This window comes from Somniosus microcephalus, chromosome 8 (assembly GCF_052327205.1).
Source record: "Somniosus microcephalus isolate GS21.2 chromosome 8, FLI_Smic_1.0, whole genome shotgun sequence".
Classification (NCBI taxonomy): Eukaryota; Metazoa; Chordata; class Chondrichthyes; order Squaliformes; family Somniosidae; genus Somniosus; species Somniosus microcephalus.
This window is the reverse complement of record NC_140994.1, coordinates 266,598,845-266,622,941: the sequence shown is the minus strand read 5'-3', so window position 1 is coordinate 266,622,941 and position 24,097 is coordinate 266,598,845. Positions and strand designations below refer to the sequence as shown.

The 24,097-nt window shown below is 49.1% G+C and overlaps 1 protein-coding gene across 4 annotated transcripts in view; it reads left to right on the top strand.

Moving 5' to 3' along the window:
• Positions 1-24,097, top strand: part of canx (calnexin) — a 90,914-nt gene that overhangs the window by 5,773 nt on the left and 61,044 nt on the right. For 3 of the 4 annotated variants that reach the window (XM_085996036.1, XM_085996039.1, XM_085996038.1), the window contains exon 2: positions 23,667-23,828. In XM_085996036.1, the coding sequence (XP_085852162.1) occupies positions 23,667-23,828 (162 nt within the window). Of the gene's footprint in view, positions 1-14,700; positions 14,902-23,666; positions 23,829-24,097 lie in introns of those variants that run through there. The other variant, XM_085996037.1, reaches the window with a different exon arrangement.

Genomic DNA, 24,097 nt, shown 5'->3' with positions numbered 1-24,097 from the left:
GAATTTAATACAGAGAAGTGTGAGGTGATGCATTTTGGCAGAAGGAGCAGGGAGAGGCAATATACACTTCATGGCACAGTTTTAAAGAGTGTGCAGGGACAGAGGAACCCGAGAGTTAATGTGCATAGGTCCTTGAAGGTGGCGGGACATATTGAGAGAGTGGTTAGCAAAGCATTTGGGATCTTGGGCTTCATAAATAGAGGTATTGAGTACAAAAGTAGAGAAGTTATGGTGAATCTTTATAAAGCGCTGGTTAGGCCACAACTGGAGTATTGATGAGGAGAAACTTCTTCACTCAGAGGGTAGTAAATCTATGGAATTTGCTACCCCAGAGAGCTGCGGAAGCTGCGACATTAAATAAATTTATAACGGAGATAGACAGTTTCCTAGCAGATAAGGGAATTAGGGGTTACGGGGAGAGGGCAGGGAAGTGGACGTGAGTCTAGATTCGGATCAGCCATGATCCTATTGAATGGCGGAGCAGGCCCGAGGGGCCGTATGGCCTACTCCTGCTCCTACTTCTTATGTTCTGGTCACCACACTTTAGGAAGGATGTGAAGGCCCTTGAGAGGGTGCAGAGGAGATTTACCAGAATGGTTCTGGGGATGGGGGATCTTAGCTACAAGGACAGGTTGGAGAAGCTGGGATTTGTTTTCATTAGAGCAAAGGAGGTTGAGGGGTGATTTGATAGAGGTTACAAGATTATGACGGGTTTGGATAGGCTAGACGGGGAAAGGCTGTTCCCACTAGTTGATGGTACAAGGACTAGGGGACACAGATTTAAGGTTTTGGGCGATAGATACAGGGGGGATGTGAGGAAAAACTTTTTTACACAGCGAGTGGTGATGACCTGGAACTCGCTGCCGACGGAAGTGGTGGAAGCGGAGACACTCAATGTTTTCAAGGGGAGACTGGATAGGCACTTGAGGGAAATAAACTTGCAGGGCTACGGGGATAGAGCGGGGGAATGGGACTGACTGGATTGCTCTACAGAGAGCCGGCATGGACTCAATGGGCTGAATGGCCTCCTTCTGTGCTGTTATGACTCTGACTCTATCTGGGTCATTATCGCATTACTGTTTGTGGGAGCTTGCTGTGCACAAATTGGCTGCCGCGTTTCCAACAGTGACTACACGTCAAAAAGTACCTCATAGGCTGTAAAGCGCTTTGGGACGTCCTGGGGTTGTGAAAGGAGCTGTCGAAATGCTATTTTCCTTTGGACGTCCTGGGGTTGTGAAAGGAGCTGTCGAAATGCTATTTTCCTTTGTTGAGGCTGTCATGGGTTGTTTGGGATAGATGATAATCTGAATCTTGTGACCATCAGTCACCATGTGTTCCACCAGTATGTGACCACTAGTGGTCTCTCATGGCTATGTGGGCAGATGAGTTGCCCATTACAAAGAATTTATAGCACAGAAATTAACCATTCGGCCCAACTAGCCCATGCTGGTATTTGTGCTCCACACGAGCTAGTGTGACCCTGAGCCACACAGGTTAGGAAGCTCCTGAGAACAGGGGCAATAGAATCAGACCGGGGTGAGGAGAGTAAGGAGCAAGCACTCCCTTCCCACTCCGCATCGCTGTTCCTGGCACAGTGAGGAGCAAGCAGTGGGGCAATTCCCATTCTGGATCACTATTCCCAGAGGAGTGAGGTGAAAGCTGAGGGAGGAATTGGGGGGAAGAGGAGAGGGAGGAATTGGTGGGGGGGGGGGGAAAGAGGAGGGGGAGGAATTGGGGGGGGGGATGAGAGGGGAGGGAGGAATTGGAGGAGAGGGAGGAATTGGGGGGGAAGAGAGGGAGGAATTGGGGGGGGGAAAGAGGAGAGGGAGGAATTGGGGGGAGGAGAGGGAGGAATTGGGGGGGGGGGAAGGAGAGGAGAGGGAGGAATTGGGGGGAGGAGAGGGAGGAATTGGGGGGGGAGGAGAGGAGAGGGAGGAATTGGGGGGGGAGGAGAGGGAGGAATTGGGGGGGGAGGAGAGGGAGGAATTGGGGGGGGAAGAGAGGGAGGAATTGGGGGAGGAGAGGGAGGAATTGGGGGGGGAAGAGAGGGAGGAATTGGGGGAGGAGAGGGAGGAATTGGGGGGGAGGAGAGGGAGGAATTGGGGGGGAGGAGAGGGAGGAATTGGGGGGGAGGAGAGGGAGGAATTGGGGGGGAGGAGAGGGAGGAATTGGGGGGGAGGAGAGGGAGGAATTGGGGGGGAGGAGAGGGAGGAATTGGGGGGGAGGAGAGGGAGGAATTGGGGGGGAGGAGAGGGAGGAATTGGGGGGGGGGGGAGGAGAGGGAGGAATTGGGGGGGGGGGGAGGAGAGGGAGGAATTGGGGGGGAGGAGAGGGAGGAATTGGGGGGGAGGAGAGGGAGGAATTGGGGGGGAGGAGAGGGAGGAATTGGGGGGGAGGAGAGGGAGGAATTGGGGGGGGGAAGAGGAGAGGGAGGAATTGGGGGGGGGGGGGAAGAGGAGAGGGAGGAATTGGGGGGGTGGGAAGAGGAGAGGGAGGAATTGGGGGGGGAAGAGGAGAGGGAGGAATTGGGGGGGGAAGAGGAGAGGGAGGAATTGGGGGGGGGAAGAGGAGAGGGAGGAATTGGGGGGGGAAGAGGAGAGGGAGGAATTGGGGGGGGAAGAGGAGAGGGAGGAATTGGGGGGGTGGGAAGAGGAGAGGGAGGAATTGGGGGGGAAGAGGAGAGGGAGGAATTGGGGGGGGGAAGAGGAGAGGGAGGAATTGGGGGGGAAGAGGAGAGGGAGGAATTGGGGGGGGGAAGAGGAGAGGGAGGAATTGGGGGGGGGAAAGAGGAGAGGGAGGAATTGGGGGGGAGGAGAGGGAGGAATTGGGGGGGGAGGAGAGGGAGGAATTGGGGGAGGTGAGGGAGGAATTGGGGGAGGAGAGGGAGGAATTGGGGGGGAGGAGAGGGAGGAATTGGGGGGGAGGAGAGGGAGGAATTGGGGGGGAGGAGAGGGAGGAATTGGGGGGGAGGAGAGGGAGGAATTGGGGGGGGAGGAGAGGGAGGAATTGGGGAGGGGAAGAGGAGAGGGAGGAATTGGGGGGGAGGAATGGGGGGGAAGAGGGAGGAATTGGGGGGGGGGGAAGAGGAGAGGGAGGAATTGGGGGGAAGAGGAGAGGGAGGAATTGGGGGGGAAGAGGAGAGAGGAATTGGGGGGGGGAAGAGCAGAGGGAGGAATTGGGGGGGGAAGAGGAGAGGGAGGAATTGGGGGGGAAGAGGAGAGGGAGGAATTGGGGGGGGGGAAGAGGAGAAGGAGGAATTGGGGGGGGGAAGAGGAGAGAGGAATTGGGGGGGGAAAGAGGAGAGGGAGGAATTGGGGGGGGGGAAGAGGAGGGGAGGAATTGTGGGGGGGGAAGAGGAGAGGGAGGAATTGTGGGGGGGGGAAGAGGAGAGGGTGGAATTGGGGGGGGGAAGAGGAGAGGGAGGAATTGGGGGGGAAGAGCAGAGGGAGGATTTGGGGGGGGGGGAAGAGGAGAGGGAGGAATTGGGGGAGTGAGGAGAGGGAGGAATTGGGGGGGGGGGAGAGGAGAGGGAGGAATTGGGGGGGAGGAGAGGGAGGAATTGGGGGGGAGGAGAGGGAGGAATTGGGGGGGGGAGGAGAGGGAGGAATTGAGGGAGGATTGGGGGAGGTGAGGGAGGAATTGGGGGGGGAGGAGAGGGAGGAATTGGGGGGGAGGAGAGGGAGGATTGGGGGGGAGGTGAGGGAGGAATTGGGGGGGAGGTGAGGGAGGATTGGGGGGGAGGAGAGGGAGGAATTGGGGGGGGAGGTGAGGAGGAATTGGGGAGGGGAAGAGGTGAGGGAGGAATTGGGGGGGGAGGAATGGGGGGGGAAGAGGGTGGAATTGGGGGGGGAAGTGGGAGGAATTGGGGGGGGGAAGAGGAGAGGGAGGATTGGGGGGGGAAGAGGAGTGGGAGGATTGGGGGGGAGAGGTGAGTGGATTGGGGGGGGGAAGAGCAGAGGGAGGAATTGGGGGGGAGAGGAGAGGGAGGATTGGGGGGGGAAGAGGTGAGGGTGGATTGGGGGGGGGGGAAGAGGAGAGGAGGATTGGGGGGGGGGGAAGAGGAGTGGGAATTGGGGGGGGAAGAGGGAGGGTGGAATTGGGGGGGGGAAGAGGGAGGGGGGGATTGTGGGTGGGGGAGAGGAGAGGGAGGAATTGTGGGGGGGGGAGAGGAGGGGAGGATTGGGGGGGGGGGGAAGAGGAGAGGGAGGAATTGGGGGGGAAGGAGAGGAGGATTTGGGGGGGGGGAGTGGGAGGGAGGATTGGGGGGTGTGTGGAGGGGAGGAATTGGGGGGGGGAAGGTGTGAGGTGGATTGGGGGGTGGGAGAGGTGAGGGGAGGATTGGGGGGGTGGGTAGAGGAGAGGGAGGAATTGGGGGGGTGGGAAGTGGGGGGTGGATTTGGGGGGGTGGAAGAGGAGAGGGAGGAATTGGGGGGGGGAAGAGGAGAGGGAGGAATTGGGGGGGAAGGGAGAGGGAGGAATTGTGGGGGGGGGAGAGGAGAGGGAGGAATTGTGGGGGGGGGGGGGAGTGGAGGTTGGGGGGTTTGTTGGGGGGTGGGAAGAGGTGAGGGTGGAATTGGGGGGGGATTGTGGAGGGGGATTGGGGGGGAAGAGGAGAGGGAGGATTGGGGGGGGGAAGAGCAGAGGGAGGAATTGGGGGGGGGGAAGTGGAGAGGGAGGAATTGGGGGGGGGGGAAGTGGAGAGGGAGGATGGGGGGGGAAGAGCAGAGGGAGGATTTGGGGGGAAGAGGAGGGAGGAATTGGGGGGGAAGAGGAGAGGGAGGAATTGGGGGGGGAAGAGGTGAGGGTGGAATTGGGGGAGGGAAAGAGGAGAGGGAGGAATGGGGGGGGGTAGAGGTGAGGGGAGGAATGGGGGGGGGGAAGAGGAGAGGGAGGAATTGGGGGGGAAGAGGAGAGGGAGGAATTGGGGGGGGAAGAGGAGAGGGAGGAATTGTGGGGGGGGAAGAGGAGAGGGAGGAATTGGGGGAGGGAAAGAGGAGAGGGAGGAATGGGGGGGGGGAAGAGGAGAGGGAGGAATTGCGGGGGGGAAAGAGGAGAGGGAGGAATTGCGGGGGGGAAAGAGGAGAGGGAGGAATTGGGGGGGGAAGAGGAGAGGGAGGAATTGGGGGGGAAAGAGCAGAGGGAGGAATTGGGGGGGGGGAAGAGGAGAGGGAGGAATTGGGGGGGGGGGTGGGGGGGAAGAGGAGAGGGAGGAATGGGGGGGGGGGGAGGATCGCTATTCCCGGCTGAGTGAGTGTCGAGCGAGGGTGGCCATAAGCTGAGCTGTGACAGATGCCCTCTCTTCCCACCCCGTGCTGTGTAAACGTGTTCCAGCAACAGTTCATGCCTCGGCGGGGAGTACGACAGCGTGCATCTATTAATTGCCATACACTGTCGTGGCTTCTGGACTAGTATACTGAGTGCTGTATCTGTGGAGTGCGGGGCAAAGACCATATCTGTGGAGTGGAAACTCAGTCCCTGTTGACTAAATGCCTGATGTTTGCAGGTAGATTTGTTACAGAACTTTTAATTTTGTTTGAACTAGGGGAAGTTTCACCAGAAATTCACTCGCAACTAATTGGTCCCAGTTATGGGTCAATGCTTTCATTCTGTAAGTGATTGATGGACCTTTTTTATTGCCTCTGATCACCTTTAGTTTCACACTGACATTTGTCCTGTTCCAACAGTTTTAGAATTCTTGCCACACAGGTTATTTCCCACATGTAGAATTTCTCATTCAGTGCTGGCGTCACGTGCAATTTGGGATGGCTCGCAGCCAGCTTCCTTGTACTCATAGAATCTCATAGCACAGGAGGCCATTCGGCCCATTGTGCCTGTGCCGGCTCTTTGAAGGAACTGTCCAATTAGTCCCTGCGCTCCGGCTGCTCTTTCCCCATAGCCCTGTAATTTTTCCTTTTCACGTATTTATCAAACTCCGAACCACAAAAAGAGGGTCGGTAACCAGAAGAGACAGATTTAAAGTAATTGGCAAAAAAAACCAGGGGTGAGTTTTTTATTTACACAGCGAGTTGTTGTGATCTGGAACGCCTGCCTGAAAGGGCGGTGGAAGCAGATTCAATAGTAACTTTCAAAAGGGAATTGGACAAATACTTGACTGGAGATAATTCACAGGGCTGTGGGGAAAGAGCGGGTGAGTGGGACTTATTGGAGAGCTTGTTCAAAGAGCCGTCACAGGCACGATGGGCCGAGTGCTGTAATTCTGTAATGTAAATGCAAGTCTATCTTTCATTTCTCCCCTCCCCCCCCCCCATATTGTTCCTAATCGCGACTGTGAAAGTGTGTTCCCAAGCAGGGGGGAAATGGTCAGGGAAGTTGGCATGGAGCGGGCTCCTGCCCAACCTGAATCAGTGACTTTGACGGGGAGGAGCTCACATGACTGTTCTGCAGCTGAAGTTGGTGTGTGGTCTAGACAGAAAAAAGGGTGGGGAATTTCGAAGGTTTTAAGTGCAAGCGAGCATGCGAAATCCTTCCTCATTCCACCAGTTGTGTTTTTCTTCCTATATACCTTTTCGCAATAATCAATTCCGCAATTTTAGTTTCCAATGTATAACACTTATTATTGCAGGAGTTCAGCTCCAGTGTAATGACATTGGGAGGTCTGACCCAGGGATGAATCTTTTTACTGGGCGGGTGCAGCACAATACACCCAGAGCTGGGATTTATGCCTGGGGCTTCTCTCACGCAGGGTGTGAAGACATTGGTTTGGCTCCTTGTAAGTAATTTAATTTCTGTGCTTGTGAAGACGTGGAATACTCATGTTAGAAAATGGGTCCCTTTCCATTCAAGGCACCCAGTGTCTGCATCGAACACCCCTGGGGCAGATGGTGCATAGAAAGGTGGATTTGCATTGCTGCAGCACCTTGCACGACCTCTGGACGCCCCAAAGTGCTTTACAGCCAATGAGGTACTTTTTGACGTGCAGCCACTGTCCTAATGTAGGGAAACGCAGTAGCCAATATGCGCACAGCAAGATCCCAAAAACAGCAAGGAGATAAATTACCAGCGAATTTTTTTTTAGTGATGTTGGTTGTTTGTTAAATATTTGCCACGACACCGGGGATAATTCCCCATCTTCTTTGAAATAGTGGCTGTGGGATCTTTTGCATTCACCCGAGAGGGGGGCAGTCGGCCCCTCGGTTTAACGTCTTACCTGAAAGACGGTACTTCCGACAGTGCAGTACTCCCTCAGTATTAGAGGATTGGCTAACGAACAGAAAACGGAGTCTCGGGATAAATGGATCATTTTCAGGATGGCAATCAGTAACTAGTGGGGTGCCACAGGGATCAGTGCTGGGGCCTCAACTATTTTCAATCTATATTAGATCGCCTCCAGTCCAGATCCAAGGTTGTCCCATCCTCTGTCGTCGAATTACAGTATGCAGACGACGCTTGCGTCTGCGCTCACTCGGAGGTCGAACTCCAAACCATCGTTAACACCTTCACCGAAGTGTACGAGAGCACGGGCCTTACACTAAACATCCGTAAGACAAAGGTCCTCTACCAACCTGCCCCCGCCACACAGTACTGCCCCCCCGATTATCAAAATCCACGACAAGGCCTTGGACAACGTGGAGCACTTTCCATACCTCGGGAGCCTACTGTCAACAAGGGCAGACGTCGACGACGAAGTCCAACACCACCTTCAGTGTGCCCGTGCAGCCTTCGGTCGCCTGAGGAAGAGAGTGTTTGAAGACCAGGACCTCAAACCCAGCACCAAGCTCATGGTCTACAGAGCAGCAGTGATACCTGCCCTGCTGTATGCCTCAGAGACATGGACCATGTACAGCAGGCACCTCAAAGCACTGGCGAGGTACCACCAACGCTGCCTCCGCACGATCCTGCAAATCCATTGGCAGGATAGGCGCACCAACGTCTGTTCTCGCTCAGGCCAACATCCCCAGCATCGAAGCTTTGACCACACTCGATCAGCTCCAATGGACGGGTCACATCGTCCACGAGACTCTCTAAACAAGCGCTCTACTCGGAGCTCCGACACGGCAAGAGACCCCCAGGTGGGCAGAAGAAACGTTTCAAGGACACCCTCAAAGTCTCCTTGGAAAAAGTGTAACATCCCCACCGTATCCTGGGAATTCCTGACCCAAGACCGCACAAAGTGGAGGAGAAGCATCCGGGAAGGTGCCGAACACCTCGAGTCGCTTCGCTAGAAGCGGAACGCACGTTAACCCAAGCACCCCACCCACCCGCCGTCTGCCCCACCTGTGACAGAGACTGTAGGTCCCGCATTGGACTCATCAGTCACCTGAGAACTCATTTTTAATGTGGAAGCAAGTCACCCTCGGTTCCGAGGGACTGCCCAAGAAGAAGAGATATTAATGACTTGGATGAAGGAAGCGAGTGTATTGTAGCCAAATTTGCTGACAATACAAAGATAAATGGGAAAGCAAATTGAGAGGAGGACATAGAGTCTGCAAAGGGATATCGATAGGTTAAGTGAGTGGGCAAGAATTTGGCAGATGGAGTATAATGTGGGAAAATGTGAGGTTATCCACTTTGGTAGGAAGAATAGAAAAGAAAAATATTATTTAAATGGAGAAAGCCTAAAGAATGCAGCGGTACAGAGGGATTTGGGTGTCCTTGTACATGAAACAAAAAGTTAATGTGCAGGTGCATCAAGTAATTAGGAAGGCAAATGGAATGTTGGCATTTATTTCAAGGGGATAAAAATAGGGAAGTCTTGCTGCAACTGTACAGGGCGTTGGTGAGACCACACCTGGAGTACTGCGTACAGTTTTAGTCTCCTTATTTAACAAAAGATATACTTGCATTCGAGGCAGTTCAGAGAAGGTTCACGAGGTTGATTCCGGAGATGAAGGGGTTGTCTTAATGAGGAAAGGTTGAGCAGGCTGGGCCGATACTCATTGGAGTTTAGAAGAATGAGAGGTGATCTTATTGAAACATAAGATTCTGAGGGGGTTGGACAGGGTAGATGCCGAGAGGATGTTTCCCCTCGTCAGGGAATCTAGAATGAGGGGGGGGCATAGTCTCAGAATAAAGGGTCGCCCATTTAAGACGGAGATGAGGAGGAATTTCTTCTCTCAGAGGGTGGTGAATCTGTGGAATTCTCTGTCCCAGAGAGCTGTGGAGGCGGAGTCACTGAATATATTCAAGGCGGAGATAGACAGATATTTGAGCAACAGGGGAGTCGAGGGTTATGGGGAGCGGGCAGGATAGTGGGGTTGGGGCCAAAATCGGATCAGCCATGATCTCATTGAATGGCGGAGCAGGCTCGAGGGGCCGAATGGCCGACTCCTGCTCCTATTTCTTCTGTAACTACACTGGGAGCGTCGGCCTGGATTTTGTGCTCAAGTAGATTTGATGCAGTGCAAAGCTGCTCCAGCCCCAACCACCAGTGACCACCTTGCCATATATCACCATCCTTGTGGCCAGTGAGCGAGTCTGGTGGTTATTAGCGGTTTTTGTGCTGTGTGCCCAAACCTGCTCTGCGTAGGGCTGCTTCAGGCAGTCGACTCATCAACCTGAGGTCGACAGGAGGTCGACTAACCGCTGCCCCACCCAGTTGGATTTAGAAAAACAAAAGTAGTTTGCTAAATGATAACATTTCTGTCATCGGATGTGGATTCTAGCCTGCGGGTTCCCCAGGTTGTCACATTTGTTCAGTTGGTAGCACATTTGTCTCTTAGTCAGAAGGTTGTAGGTTCAGTGTCCACTCTGGGACTTGAACTCGTATATCGGACTGGCGCTCCATTTGGTCTCTTTACCTAAGGAAGGATATACTTGCCATAGAGGGAGTGCAACGAAGGTTCACCAGACTGGTTCCTGGGATGGGGGGATTGTCCTATGAGGAGAGATTGAGTAGACTAGGCCTATATTCTCTAGAGTTTAGAAGAATGAGGTGAGATCTCATTGAAACATATAAAATTCTTACAGGGCTTGACAGGGTAGATGCTGCGAGGATGTTTCCCCCTGGCTGGGGAGTCTAGAACCAGGGGTCACAGTCTCAGAATAAGGGGTCGGCCATTTAGGACTGAGATGAGAAATTTCTTCACTCAGAGGGTGGTGAATCTTTGGAATTCTCTGCCCCAGAGGGTTGTGGAGGCTCAGTCGTTGAGTATATTCAAGACAGAGATCGATAGATGTTTGGATATTAAGGGATTCGCGGGATATGGAGATAGTGCAGGAAAGTGGAGTTGCAGTAGAAGTTCAGCCATGATCTTATTGAAGGGCCAAATGACCGACCCCTGCTCCAGTTTCTTGTGTTCATTGTCAGAGGTGCTGCTCGTCAGATTAATACATTAAACCGAGGCCCTTTTCTGATGGCTGTTGAAAAGCCCTCGACACTTGCCAAAAAAGAGCGGAGTGTTTCCCTGGTGCCATAGGAAGAGGAGGAGGCCATTCGGCCCCTCGAGCCTGTTCTGCCATTCGATTAGATCATGGCTGATCGGCACCTCAGCTCCATTTACCCGGCTTTGCTACATATTCCTTGATGCCCTTCCCCAACAAAAATAAGGGTGACCTGACCCGACACCACCAAAAAAAACGGTAACCAGTCACTCATCCCATTGCTGTTGATTCAGAACGGCAGCCCATGTTTGTCTACATAATGGTCATTGTACTTCCAAGTACTTTGTATGTTGCTGTATATATAGAGAGAGGAAAGAACTTGGATTGTTATAGCATCTTCCCACATCCTTAGGATGTCTCCAAAGTACTTTACAACCAATAAATTAATTGGAACGTGCAGTTGCTGTTCTGTGGGCATACATGGAAACCAATTTGTGCAGAGCAAGATCCCAGAACCAGCCAATTAACTAATGCCCAGAGGATGTGTTTTTGTGATATGGTTGAGGGAGGAATGTTGACTGGGATGCCAGGAAAACTCCCGGTGCTTTTGGAACCCACTACCTATGACTCAAAGGCCACAGTTGCTACCAACTGAGTCAATGAGAGGGCAGTGGAAGCAGATTCAATAGTAACTTTCAACATTGGATATATACTTAAAGGAAAAACAATTGCAGGGCTGTGAGGAAAGAGTGAGGGAGTGGGACTAATTAGATAGCTCTTTCAAAGATCGTGCTGTAATTCTATGACAGTATAAATGGAAGTATTGTATTTTATAATCTTGGCTGTGGGGGCGGGGTGGGTGGGCGGTGGTGGGACAGGGGTAGAGAAGAATCTGTTTTGGGTTATTTTATTTTTCTTTTGGCGCCTGACTTCAGAACAGCAGTTTTCTGTTGTTGACCCTCTTGGGTGCTTGTAGCCTATGGGATGGGAATACCAGGATGTGTCCAGGACCAGGAAGAATTTTACTTTCAAATCGAGGAATCTTTCCCTCGACAAAATAGATTGAATGGCCTTTTAATCCTGTTTAACTTTCTCTATGGTCACAAAGAAAGAACTTGCATTTCTATAGCGCCTTTCGTGACCTCGGGACATTCCAAAGCGCTTCACAGCCAATGAAGTACTCTTTGAAGTGTAGTCACTGTTGTCATGTAGGAAACGCAGCAGCCAATTTGCGCACAGCAAGATCCCACAAACCAATCCGATAATCATATAATCTGTTTTAGTGACGTTGGTCGAGGTCTGTATTTGGTTGATTCCCGCCTCTCCTCCCTTGGCCTTCAGCCAATATCACTACTTGTCACTGAATCAGAAAATTAGCTCCCCTTGGGAGAGCTTTGGCGGAGTTTGCAGTTACCAGGCTAGACAGAAGCTAGTCCTGTTGAGAATTGTTTGCTGATTGACAAAGTACAAATGTCTGTCTTTTCCTGAGCAATACGTACTGTTGTAAAAGGAGCCACAGAACCATGAGTCACAATCTTCCTATCAGGAGGGTCGGGAACCAGAGGACACGAGATTTAAGATAATCGGGCGAAGGAACCAGAGGGGCAACTAAGAATTTTCTTCACGCAGCGAGTTGTGAATTGGGACGTGCTGCCTGAAAGGGCAGTGGAAGCAGGTTCAATAGTAACTTTCAAAAGAGAATTGGACTTAAAAAAAACAAAGCTAGTATCAGTCATGACCATGAAACTACCGGATTACCACAAAAAAACATCTGGTTCACTAATGTCCTTTAGGGAAGGAAATCTGCTGTCTTTACCCGGTCTGGCCTATATGTGACTCCAGACCTCAGCAATGTGGTTGACTCTTAACTGCCCCATGGAAATGGCCCAGCGAGACACTCGGTTGTACTAAACCGCTACAAAAAAAAAGGCGGTTCTTCTAAAGGGCAATTAGGGATGGGCAATAAATGCCTTGCCAGCGACGCCCACATCCCATGAATGAATAAATAAATAAATAAAAAATACTTAAAGGAAAAAAATTTGCAGGGGACTGGGACTAATTGGAGAGCTCTTTCAAAGAGCCAGCATGATGGGCTGAATGGCCTCCTGTGCTGTATCATTCTTTTCTCTTGTCCGTTCAGTGCATCTGGGTGGGTGTTTAAGTGACCTCGCAGGGTGCTCTGAGCTAGCAGATAGGAAATATGTTTGAGACTCTTGTCCCATTGTCTCCCTGTTCTGAGGTGGGGAATGGGGTTGTTTAACTTCCCCTAGGAGCATGTTTGAGTTTTGCAACTTTTTGAGTTAGAAGACCAAACATTCCCTCAGTCAACTTGGCTCAGTTGGTAATGACTCTTGCCCATGAGCCAGGGAGCCGTGTGTTCAATCCCCACTCCAGAACATGAGCAGCTAATCTAGGGTGCTGCTTCAATGTTGTACTGAGGCAGTGCTGCACTGTCGGAGATGGCCGGTGATCGGGGTCCCGGCTGACTGCTGGGGTGTATACTAAAGATCCACAGGATTATTCAAGGAGCAGGGCAATAATCTGCTGCCCTCTCTCAAACAACATGTCAACAATCGCTTAACTGGACAATCATCTCACTGCAGTTTTAATTTTCGCAGAATTTACCTTGTTCTAAGTTTTCAAAAAAAAAGGTTTTACAACAAATTTGCTTTACAAATTGCGAGTCCAAAACTAAGGGCCATAAATATAAGATAGTCAAAAACAAATCCGAAAGGAAATTCAGGAGAAACTTCTTTACCCAGAGAGTGGTGAGAATATGGAACTCGCTGCCACAGGGAGTGACTGAGGCGAATAGCATCGATGCAGTTAAGGGGAAGTTGAATAAGTACATGAGAGAGAAAGGAATCGAAGGATATGTTGTTTGGGGGTGGGAGGAGCCTCGTGTGGAGCATAAACGCCGGCATGGACCTGTTGATTAAGCAACGCCTCGATTTCAAATCCCTCCATGGCCTCGCCCCTCCCTATCTCTTTAATCTCCTCCAGCCCCACAACCCCCCGAGATATCTGCACTCTAATTCGGCCCTCTTGAGCATCCCTGATTTTAATCGCTCCACCATTGGTGGCCGTGCCTTCAGCTGCCTGGGCCCTAAGCTCTGGAATTCCCTCCCTAAACCTCTCCGCCTCTCTCTCCTCCTTTAAGACGCTCCTTAAAATCTACCTCTTTGACCAAGCGTTTGGTCACCTGCCCTAATTTCTCCTTATGTGGCTCGGTGTCAAATTTTTTGTCTTCTAATACTCCTGTGAAGCGCCTTGGGACGTTTTGCTACGTTACAGGCGCTATATAAATACAAGTTGTTGGGCCGAATGGCCTCTTTCTGTGCTGTAACATTGTATGTAGAACAAAGTGATTTCAGTAAATACGAACAGCCAATGGAAAAAACTGGATAGAACTAAGGAACAGCAAAGGATTCCAGACTGCGGGGGGGGGGGGTGGGGGTTGCCGGTTGAGCAACGCCTCGATTTCAAAATTCTCCTCCTTGTTTTTCAAATCCCTCCATGGCCCTCGCCCCCTCCCTATCTCTCTCATCTCCCCCAGCGTCACAACCCTCCGAGATCTCTGTGCTCTGCTAATTCTGCCCTCTTGAGCATCCCTGATTATAATCGTTCAACCATTGACGGCCATGCCTTCCTGAAAGTAGTGATGGGGGAGGGGGGGAATGTATAAATATTGAGATCAGAATAGCATGTAGCGGAAACAATGCAGTTGCAATGGAAGATTTAAATTTTCTCACAGACTGGGAAAAGCAGAATCGCTCAAAAGTAGCAGAGGCAACAAATCCCTAGAACATATTCGGCACAATATGTTTCTGAACCGACAAGGGAACAAACAGACCACGCTGGATTTAGCGATGAGTAATGAACCAGAAATAGCTAACAATCTGACGGTAAGGGTTTGAGAGGGGGAACCAAACGCAAGAGTCACAAACTAAGCTCTTGAATTTAAGTAAGGGAAACTTTGAGTGGATGAGAAATTCATTGACCCCAGTAAGCGGGGCTGAACTGTTAATGTGTAAGCCCACAGACATGGTGTGAAGAATTAACAGAAATATTTGATACAATACAAAACCAGTAAGTGCAGTTAAGCAGCCACGGGCAACAAATGATGAAACCGTATCGCGCGTTTATAAAAAAAAAAAAAAAAAAATTAAAAAAAAATAGCTTGCACATGCAAGGAAAGGTGGAAATCAATGGACTGGAAGAGCTATAAAAAGCAACAATGGGATACAAAGAAAGTGAGAGGTGCAAAAAAGATATATGAAGAAAAGTGAGTGTTTTCAAAGTAAAGGTTTTTATGAACATATTGAAGAGTGAGAGAGTTGTAAAGGAGGAATGTGGACCCATTTAGGTGAGACTATAATGGGCAGTAAGGAAATGGCAGACTTATTAAATGAGTACTTTTTTGTATCCATTTTCAGAGCGCAGGAAGAGGACAAAATAGCAGTGATATAAGTTAGCCTAAAAATAAGTCAAGGTGGGGGAACTTGGTAGATTTAATGTAAGTTAAAGAAAAATGGCAATGGAGAAAATAATGCGACTTAAGGTGGTAGACAAGTCTCCAGGACCTGAGGGTTTCCACCCCAGGATATTAATATGAAACAGGTGAGAAATTTACATCTGCAATAATAAATCTTCCAAAGTGCTCTAGATTCAGGATTGTGCCTTTTGTCACTCCATTATTAAGACGGGAGGAAGGGAGAAACGAGGGCACTACAGACCTGTCGGTTGAACATCAGTTGTGGAAAAGTTATTGGAATCTCAGGGACAGAATGACTGAGCACTGAGACAAGTATAATCTGATCAGACAGTCAGCATAGATTTGTGCAGGGTGGGTCATATCTGATTAATGTAGCTGCATTGTTTTGAGGAGTTCACTAACACGGGGAGTGTCTATGAATGTTGTCTGTATGGACTTCCAGAAGGTCTTTCATAAGATTCCGCACAAGAGGTTAACAACAAGAAGAAAAATGTATAGAATTGGAGAGGTAGGGCTGGATTTTACCAGCCCCATGGAGGGGGGACTGCAGGGAAAGTGGCAGAATTTGGGCCCCCAAACTGCCTCCATGCCCTCTCGCTAGGAGGCGGGAAGCTGTCCCGTCCTGTCTCCTTGGAGGTGGGAAGGGATTAAAGTCTATTGACTGCCTGTTAACAGGTAGTTAATGGGCAGAAAATAGGATTATCCCCATTTTTCGTCCTGAAGTGCGGGCTTCCCGACCTGGGGGAACCCTGCCGGGGGGTCGGAGGGGTCTGAAAGTGCGATTGTAGAGGTGAGTGATCGGTGCAAGTGTGGTGCGCTAAGTATGTGAGATGAGTGTAAAGTGTTAGAAAATGTTAACTTATCTTTGTTTCTACCTACAGCCTTCAGCCGCTGTGGAGCCGGAGTCCCTGACATCTCCATTGTAGAGATCACAGACTGGCTGTTGCATCCTTCGATACAACAGCCAGCTGATTTCTGCAAATTGGAAGGTTTGATGAGTCCTGAACACAAGGACTCATCAAACTACACAGAATGTCAGTGTTTGATGGCTTCACAGAGCTGTCAAACGATGACATTTCTTCTTTCAAAAATTCTTGACATGACACGTCATACGTTGACGTGCTCTGTCACTGACTTCCCCCTAATTGGCCTGCTGAGTCCGCTGGGCGGGCTTAACGAGATCAATCGGGAAAATCCTGCTGGTTGGCCAGAAGCTGATGGAGGCGGGACTGAAACCTGGCAAGCAGCAGCCCCGCCTCCAACACGTCGCCATTCATAAAATCCAGTCCGTAGGTTGGTAATTGGGTGGGAGGGTGGAGACATAGAGAGTAGGGATAAAGGGAGCATTCTCTGATTGATGGGATGTGACAAAGTGGTGGTCCTCAAGGATCTGTGTTGGGGGCCTCAGATTTTCATTGTGTATATGATGAGTTGGATGTAGGAATGGAGTTGTATATCCAAGTTTGCAGATGTGACCAAGTTAGGGGAGACAGTAAATTGTGTAGATGAGAAGAGGAAGTTGCAAAGGGACCTCGATGGATTAAGTGAATGGGCATAAATGTGACCGATGGATTTCAACGCACGCAAGTGTGAGCTCATCCCTTTTGGACCAAAAAAAGGAGAGATCTGAGTATTATTTAAATGGTGAAAAACTAGGAACAATGGAGGTCCAAAGAGATTTAGAGGTCTATATACACAAACCACTAAAATGTAGTGGTCCGGTACAAAATAATCAAAAAGGCTAATGAAATGTTAGCCTTTATAACTAGAGGGCTGGAATATAAAGGAGGAAGTTTTGCTACAGCTACACAAAGCCCCGGTTAGACCACACCAGGAGCACTGTGTAGTGTTCTGGGCACCGCCCCTTAGAAAGCATACTGGCTGTGAAAGTCATAGTCATAGAGTTATACAGCACAGAAAGAGACCCTTCGGCCCATCGTGTCCGCACCGGCCATCGAGCCCTGTCTATTCTAATCCCATTTTCCAGCATTTGGTCCGTAGCCTTGTATGCTATGGCACTTCAAGTGCTCATCTAAATGCTTCTTGAATGTTGTGAGGGTTCCTGCCTCTACCACCCTTTCAGGCAGTGAGTTCCAGATTCCAGCCACCCTCTGGGTGGAAAAAGTTCTTCCTCAAATCCCCTCTAAACCTCCTGCCCCTTACCTTGAAACTATGCCCCCTGGTTATTGACCCCTCTACTAAGGGGGAAAGTTCCTTTCTATCTACCCTATCTATGCCCCTCATAATTTTGTACACCTCAATCAGGTCCCCCCTTCTCTGTTCTAAGGAAAACAACCCCAGCCTGTCCAGTCTCTCTTCATAGCTGAAGCGCTCCAGCCCAGGTAACATCCTGGTGAATCTCCTCTGCACCCTCTCCAATGCAATCACATCCTTCCTATAGTGTGGCGACCAGAACTGCACACAGTATTCCAGCTGTGGCCTAACTAGCGTTTTGTACAGCTCCATTATAACCTCTCTGCTCTTGCCTTCATTAGCCGAGGCATAGAATATAAGTATCCCATATGCCTTTTTAACCACCTTATCTACCTGTCCTGCTGCCTTCAGGGATCTATGTACATGCACACCAAGGTCCCTCTGATCCTCTGTCCTTCCTAGGGTCCTACCATTCATTGTGTATTCCCTTGCCTTGTTAGTCCTCCCAAAATGCATCACCTCACACTTTTCAGGGTTAAATTCCATTTGCCACTGTTCTGCCCATCTGACCAACCCGTCTATATTGTCCTGTAGCCTGAGGCTTCCCTCCTCGCTATTTACCACTCCACCAATTTTCGTGTTATCTGCGAACTTGCTGATCATACCTCCTACATTCATATCTGGAAGGGAGTGCAGGGCTCCAAGGATCCCTTGAGAGATTACATAAACTAGGCTTGTATTCCCTGGAATATAGAAGGTTAAGGGGTGATTTGATTGAGGTTTTCAGGATTTTGAAAGGAGTTGATAGGGTGGATAGAGAGAAACTATTTCCGCTGGTGGGGGGAGTCTAGGACAATGGGACAGAACCTTAAAATCAGAGCCAGACCGTTCAGGAGAGAACAGCAAATTGCATTTATGTAGCACCTTTAACGTAGTAAAATGTCTCGAGGCGCTTCACAGGAGTGTTATCAAACAAAAATTGACACCGAGCCACATGAGTTACTGGGACAGGTGACCCAGCAGCTTGGTCAGAGGTAGGTTTTAAGGAGCGTCTTAAAGGAGGATAGTGAGGTGGAGAGGTTTAGGGAGGTGAATTCCAGACCGTGGGGCCTTGGCAGCTGAAGGCACGGCCGCCAATGGTGGAGCGATTAAAATCGGGGATGCGCAAGAGGCCAGAATTGGATGAGTGTAGAGATCTGAGGATTGTAGGGCTTGAGGAGGTTAGAGATATGGAGGGATTTGAAAACAAGGATGAGAATTTTTAATAACAGAAAATGCCGGAAATACTCAGCAGGCCAGGCAGCATCCGTGGAGCGAGAAACAGAGTTAACGTTTCAGGTCTGGGACCACGGATGCTGCCTGGCCTGCTGAGTATTTCCAGCATTTTCTGTTGTTTCAGATTTCCAGCATCTGCAGTATTTTGCTATTATGAGAATTTTTAAATTGAGGCGTTGCTTAACCTAATCGGGAGTCGATGAAGGGGACGGTGTAAGTTTGGATGCGGGCAGCAGATTTTTGGCTGACCTTATGTTTATGGAAAGTGGAAGATGTGAGTATGGCCAGGAGAGCGTTGGAATAGTCAAGTCTAGAGGTAATAAAAGCATGGATGAGGGTTTCGGCAGCGGATGAACTGAGGCAGGGGCGGTGTTGTGGAAATGGGCGGTCTTGGTGATGGCGCGGATATGTGGTCGGAAGCTCATCTTGGGGGAACACTTCACGTAAAGGGGTGGTAGGAGTGTGGAACTCTCTCCCACAAAGATGTTAGCTACTTTTAAACCTGGGATTGATAGATTTTTGCTGGCCAGGGATATGGTGCCAAGGCGGGTGGATGGAGTTAGAATACAGATCTTATTGAATGGTGGAAGGGGCTCGAGGGGGTTGAATGCCGCCTACTGTTCCTAAGCTCTGGAATTCTCTCCCTAATCCCCATCACTCTTTTTTAAGACATCCTTAAAATCCACCTTTTTGACCAAGCCTTTAGTTGTCTCTCCTATTGTTTGTATTCGATTCTCGTCTGATTTAAGGTTCTGTGAAATGCCTTGGGTCATCTTTCTACATTAAAGGTGCTACATCATTGCCAGTTGTTAACATTTCATCGATTTTTTTTTCTCTGTCTCTTGTTGGATTCTCACGGAACGTTAGATTTTCCAAAATAACCCAACATTATGCAAGGTGGAGACCCAGGCATGCCTCAACCGTGGCTAACAAGGGAAATTAGGGATAGCATAAGATCCAAGGAGAGGACATACAAATTGGCCAGAAAAAGCAATAATCCTGAGGATTGGGAGCAGTTTAGGATTCAACAAAGGAGGACAAAGGGATTAATTAAGAAAGGGAAAATAGAATATGAGAGTAAGCTTGCAGGGAACATAAAAACTGACTGAAAGCTTTTATAGATATGTAAAGAGAAAAAGATTGGTGAAGTCAAGCGTAGGTCCCTTGCAGTCAGAATCGGGGGAATTTATAATGGGGAGCAAAGAAATGGCAGACCAACTAAATACATATTTTGGTTCTGTCTTCACAAAGGAGGACACAAATAACCTCCCAGAAATACCGCGGAACATAGGACCTGATGAAAGGGTGGAATTGAAAGAAACCAGTATTTGTAGGGAAATGGTGTTAGGAAAATTGATGGGACTGAAGGCCGATAAATCCCCAGGGCCTGATAATCTACATCCCAGGGTACTTAAGGAAGTGGCCCTAGAAATAGTAGATGCATTGCTGGTCATCTTCCAGAACTCAATAGACTCTGGAACAGTACCCATGGATTGGAGGGTAGCTAATGTTATCCCACTATTCAAAAAAGGTGGCAGAGAAAAAGCAGGGAATTATAGACCGGTAAGCCTGACATCGGTAGTGGGGAAATTGCTAGAGTCCATTATAAAAGATGTAATAGCAGAGCACTTGGAAAGCAGTGACAGGATCGGACAAAGTCAACATGGATTTACAAAAGGTAAATCGTGCTTGACTAATCTACTGGAATTTTTTGAGGATGTAACTGGTAAAATAGATAAGGGAGAACCAGTGGATGTGGTGTATTTGGACTTTCAGAAGGCTTTTGACAAGGTCCCGCATAAGAGATTAGCGTGCAAAATTAAGGCACATGGGATTGGGGGCAAGGTATTGACTTGGATAGAGAACTGGTTGGCGGACAGAAAGCAAAGAGTTGGAATAAATGGGTCGTTTTCCGAGTGGCAGGCAGTGACTAGTGGGGTACCGCAAGGATCGGTCCTAGGACCCCAGCTGTTCACAATATATATTAATGATCTGGACGAGGGAATTGGATGTAATATCTCCAAATTTGCAGATGACACAGAGCTGGGTGGGAGGGTATGCTGTGAGGAGGATGTCGTGAAACTCCAGTACGATTTGGACAGGTTGGGTGATTGGGCAGAAACATGGCAAATGCACTATAATGTGGATAAATGTGAGGTTATCCACTTTGGTGGCAAAAACAGGAAGGCAGAGTATTTGAATGGCAATAGATGGGGAGAAGGGGAAGTGCAAAGAGACCTGGGTGGTGTTGTGCACCAGTCGCTGAAGGTAAGCATGCAGGTGCAGCAGGCAGTTAAGAAGGCAAATGGTATGTTGGCCTTCGTAGCGAGAGGGTTCGAGTACAAGAACAAGGATGTCTTGCTGCAGTTGTACAGGGCCTTAGTGAGACCGCACCTTGAGTATTGTGTGCAGTTTTGGTCGCCTTACCTGAGGAAGGACGTTCTTGCCATGGAGGGAGTGCAGCGAAGATTCACCAGGCTGATACCTGGGATGGCAGGAATGACGTATGAGGAGAGATTGTGTCAATTGGGCTTATACTCACTGGAGTTTAGAAGATTGAGGGGGGATCTCATCGAAACCTATAAAATTCTGTCAGGTCTGGACAGACTAGATGCAGAAAGGATGTTTCTGATGGCCGGGGAGTCCAGAACCAGGGGTCACAGTCTAAGGATAAGGGGTAAGCCATTTAGGACTGAAATGAGGAGGAATTTCTTCACCCAGGGAGTGGTGAACCTGTGGAATTCTCTGCCACAGAGGGCGGTGGAGGCCAGTTCATTAAATATATTCAAAAAAGAGTTGGATCTATTTCTTAAGGCTAAAGGGGTCAAGGGATATGGAGAGAAAGCAGGGACAGGGTACTGAATTTGGATGATCAGCCATGATCTCATTGAATGGCGGAGCAGGCTCGAGGGGCCGAATGGCCTACTCCTGCTCCTATATCTTCTATGTTTCTATATTTCTTCTCTTCCCACAATGTTGGGCACCTCCAATCTTGGGTAGGGAACTGAGCAGCACAGGATTTGAGCCTGAATCTGTCCCATTGAGGACGAATGTTGCAACAAATTACTTCCTTTCCTGTTTTGGTGATTATTGGCACTGCAGCTTTTGAGTGCTACAGGCAATGTAGGAAATGGAAGGGACCATTGCTTAGATTCCCTGATGGGTGACTGAGAGCCGTTCTAATTGACGTGTGGCCAGGTTTACAATCCAGATTCTTGCATTCGTGCAACAGTTCATCGCAAGATAAGAGTTCATTGAGAAATTCTTTGCTCCATTTCATCCCCTCCATCCTAAATACTAACCCTACTATCTCCCCATTAAGGCATTAACTGTGCAGGCTTGGCTTGGCTCAACATCTGCTACTGTGGCATCTCTCGGTACTGCACTGGGGTGTCAGCCTGGATTAGGAATATAGGAACAGGAGGAGGCCGTTCAGCTGCTCGAGCCTGTTCCACCATTCAATCAGATCACAGCTGATCTGTATCTGAACTCCATCTACCTGCCCTGGTTCTGTAACCCTTAATCCCCTTACCCAACAAAATATCAATCTCAGTTTTTAAATTTTCAGTTGACCCCCAGCCTCAACAGTTTTTTGGGGGAGAGAGTTCCAGATTTCCAGCACCCTTTGTGTGAACAAGTGCTTCCCGACATCACCCCTGAACGGCCTGGCTCTAATTTTAAGCTAGATTTCCTAGAATACAACAGTGACTTTACTTAATTGGCTGTAAAGGCCTTTGGGACGGTCCTGAGGTTGTGATATAGAACTGCAAGCCATCGGTTTTCTTTTTTTAAGGTTATGTTCCCTTGTTCTGGACCCTTCTCCACCTTCTATCTTCCCCACCCCCTCCACAACCAGAGGAAATAGTTTCTCTCCTTTTAATCACCTTAAACACCTCAATTAAATCACCCCTTAATCTTCTAAACTCGAGGGAATACAAGCCCAGTCTGTGCAACCTGTCTTGTAATTTAACCCTTTTAGCCCCGGGATCATTCTGGTGAATCTGTGCTGCTCCCCCCCCCCCCCCCCCCGAGGCCGATATATCCTTCCTGAGGGGCGGGGCTCACAATTCAGCGCAGTAACTCCAGATCGGGCCTCTCCAAGGTGCTGCACAACTTCCACCCCTTGTATTCCAGCCCTCGAGATAAAGGCCAACACTCCATTGGCCTTTTAAATTATTTTTTGTACCTGTCCACTAGCTTTTAGTGATTGGTTTGCTTGGACTGCTCAATCTCTCGGCTCCTCCACAGTTCCGAGCTTCTCGCCGTTTAGAGAATTCTCTGATCGATCTTTCTCGGATCCAGAGTGGATGACCTCACACTTCCCCACACTGAACTCCATGTGCCACAGTTTTGGCCACTCACTGAATCTATCAATGTCCCTTTGCAGCTTTCTGCTCCCGTCTACTCTATTTACTGTGCCACCGAACTTAGTGTCGTCAGAAAACTTGGATATACAGCTCTCTTTATTTGCCCAGGCCTTAAGCTCTGAAATTCCCTGCCTAAACCTCTCCGCTTCTCTCCTCCTTTGAGATGCTCCTTAAAACCTCCCTTTTTGACTAAGCTTTTGGTCACCTGCCTGAATTTCTCCTTATGGTTCAGTGTCAAATTTTTTCTTATAATGTGCCTTTGAAGAGCCTTGGGATGTTTTACTACGTTAAAGGCGCTATATAAATACAATTTTTTTTATGACTACAGTATCTCAGTACAGATCTCTAGGGGACAACACTAGTCACGTCCTGCCAATGTGAGTACATGCCCATTATCCCTACTCTCTGTCTCTTACCTCATAACCAATTCCCTATCCAAGCCAATAGGTTTACCTCTAAATCCATGCACTCTCCTTTTTGTTAACAGTCTCTTATGTGGAACCTTTACGAATGCCTTCTGGAAATTGATATAAATAACATCCACAGACATTCCATTATCTACCATGTTAGTTACCTCAAAAAAAATTCAACTCGGTTCGTTAGTCATGACTTACCCATGCTGACCTGTTCATGTTTGTTCAAATGCTCAGTCACACTGCCCCAAATAATAGACATGCGTTGGATTAATAGGCCTGTAATTTCCTAGGTTTATCACTCTTGCCCTTCTTAAATAGTGGAGTGACACTGGCTCGTGTGTTTAAGTAACTGGACTGGGATTGGAACCTGTAACTATTTCGCTGAGGGCTAGGGCGGAGAGGCAGGGGTTTATTATGTTTTTTTTTTAAAAAGCACCTTTGTGCAAATTATTTGGGTTGTAGAAGCTGTAACGATGCAATGATGTTCTTTGCTCATCCACCAGTGAACTTTGGGAGTTTCTAATGGAGCCCCATTGTGCCTGTTAACACACGGAAATTCTTGGGTGTTTGACGGCAACATTCTCAATTTCTTATTTTAACCTTTTTAAAAAAAAAAAAAGAAAACTTGGCGTTGGCAACAAGTGGAAGAGTTTTTAATGTGTTTACCTTTATTCTCAGAACATGGGGATCAAGCTGTGGTTGGTGTTGGTGCTGCTCTTTGGTGTTGCTGTGGTCCGTGCTGAAGATGAAGATGACGACGATGGCGATATTGTTGAAGATGAAGATGACGAAAGCCCAATAGAAAGCGAGACCGAACCAAGCTCCCCGCCACCTCCTAAGGTGAGGCCCGGTCGAGGATCGACCACTGCCCTTTAGAATAAACACTGAAATCCTGTACGTTTCCTCGGTCTCTCTGCCTGATTGGTGTTGACTCGTGTTGGGGGATCAGCTCCCTACGTGTCTTGCCTGAGTATCCAGTCTTCATCTGTGAGCCCAGATAATCATAGACTCATGCAGCACTCAAGGAGGCCATTCGGCCCACTGTGCCTGTGCCGGCTCTTTGAACGAGCTCTCCAATTAGTCCCACTCCCCCCTGCTATTTCCCCACA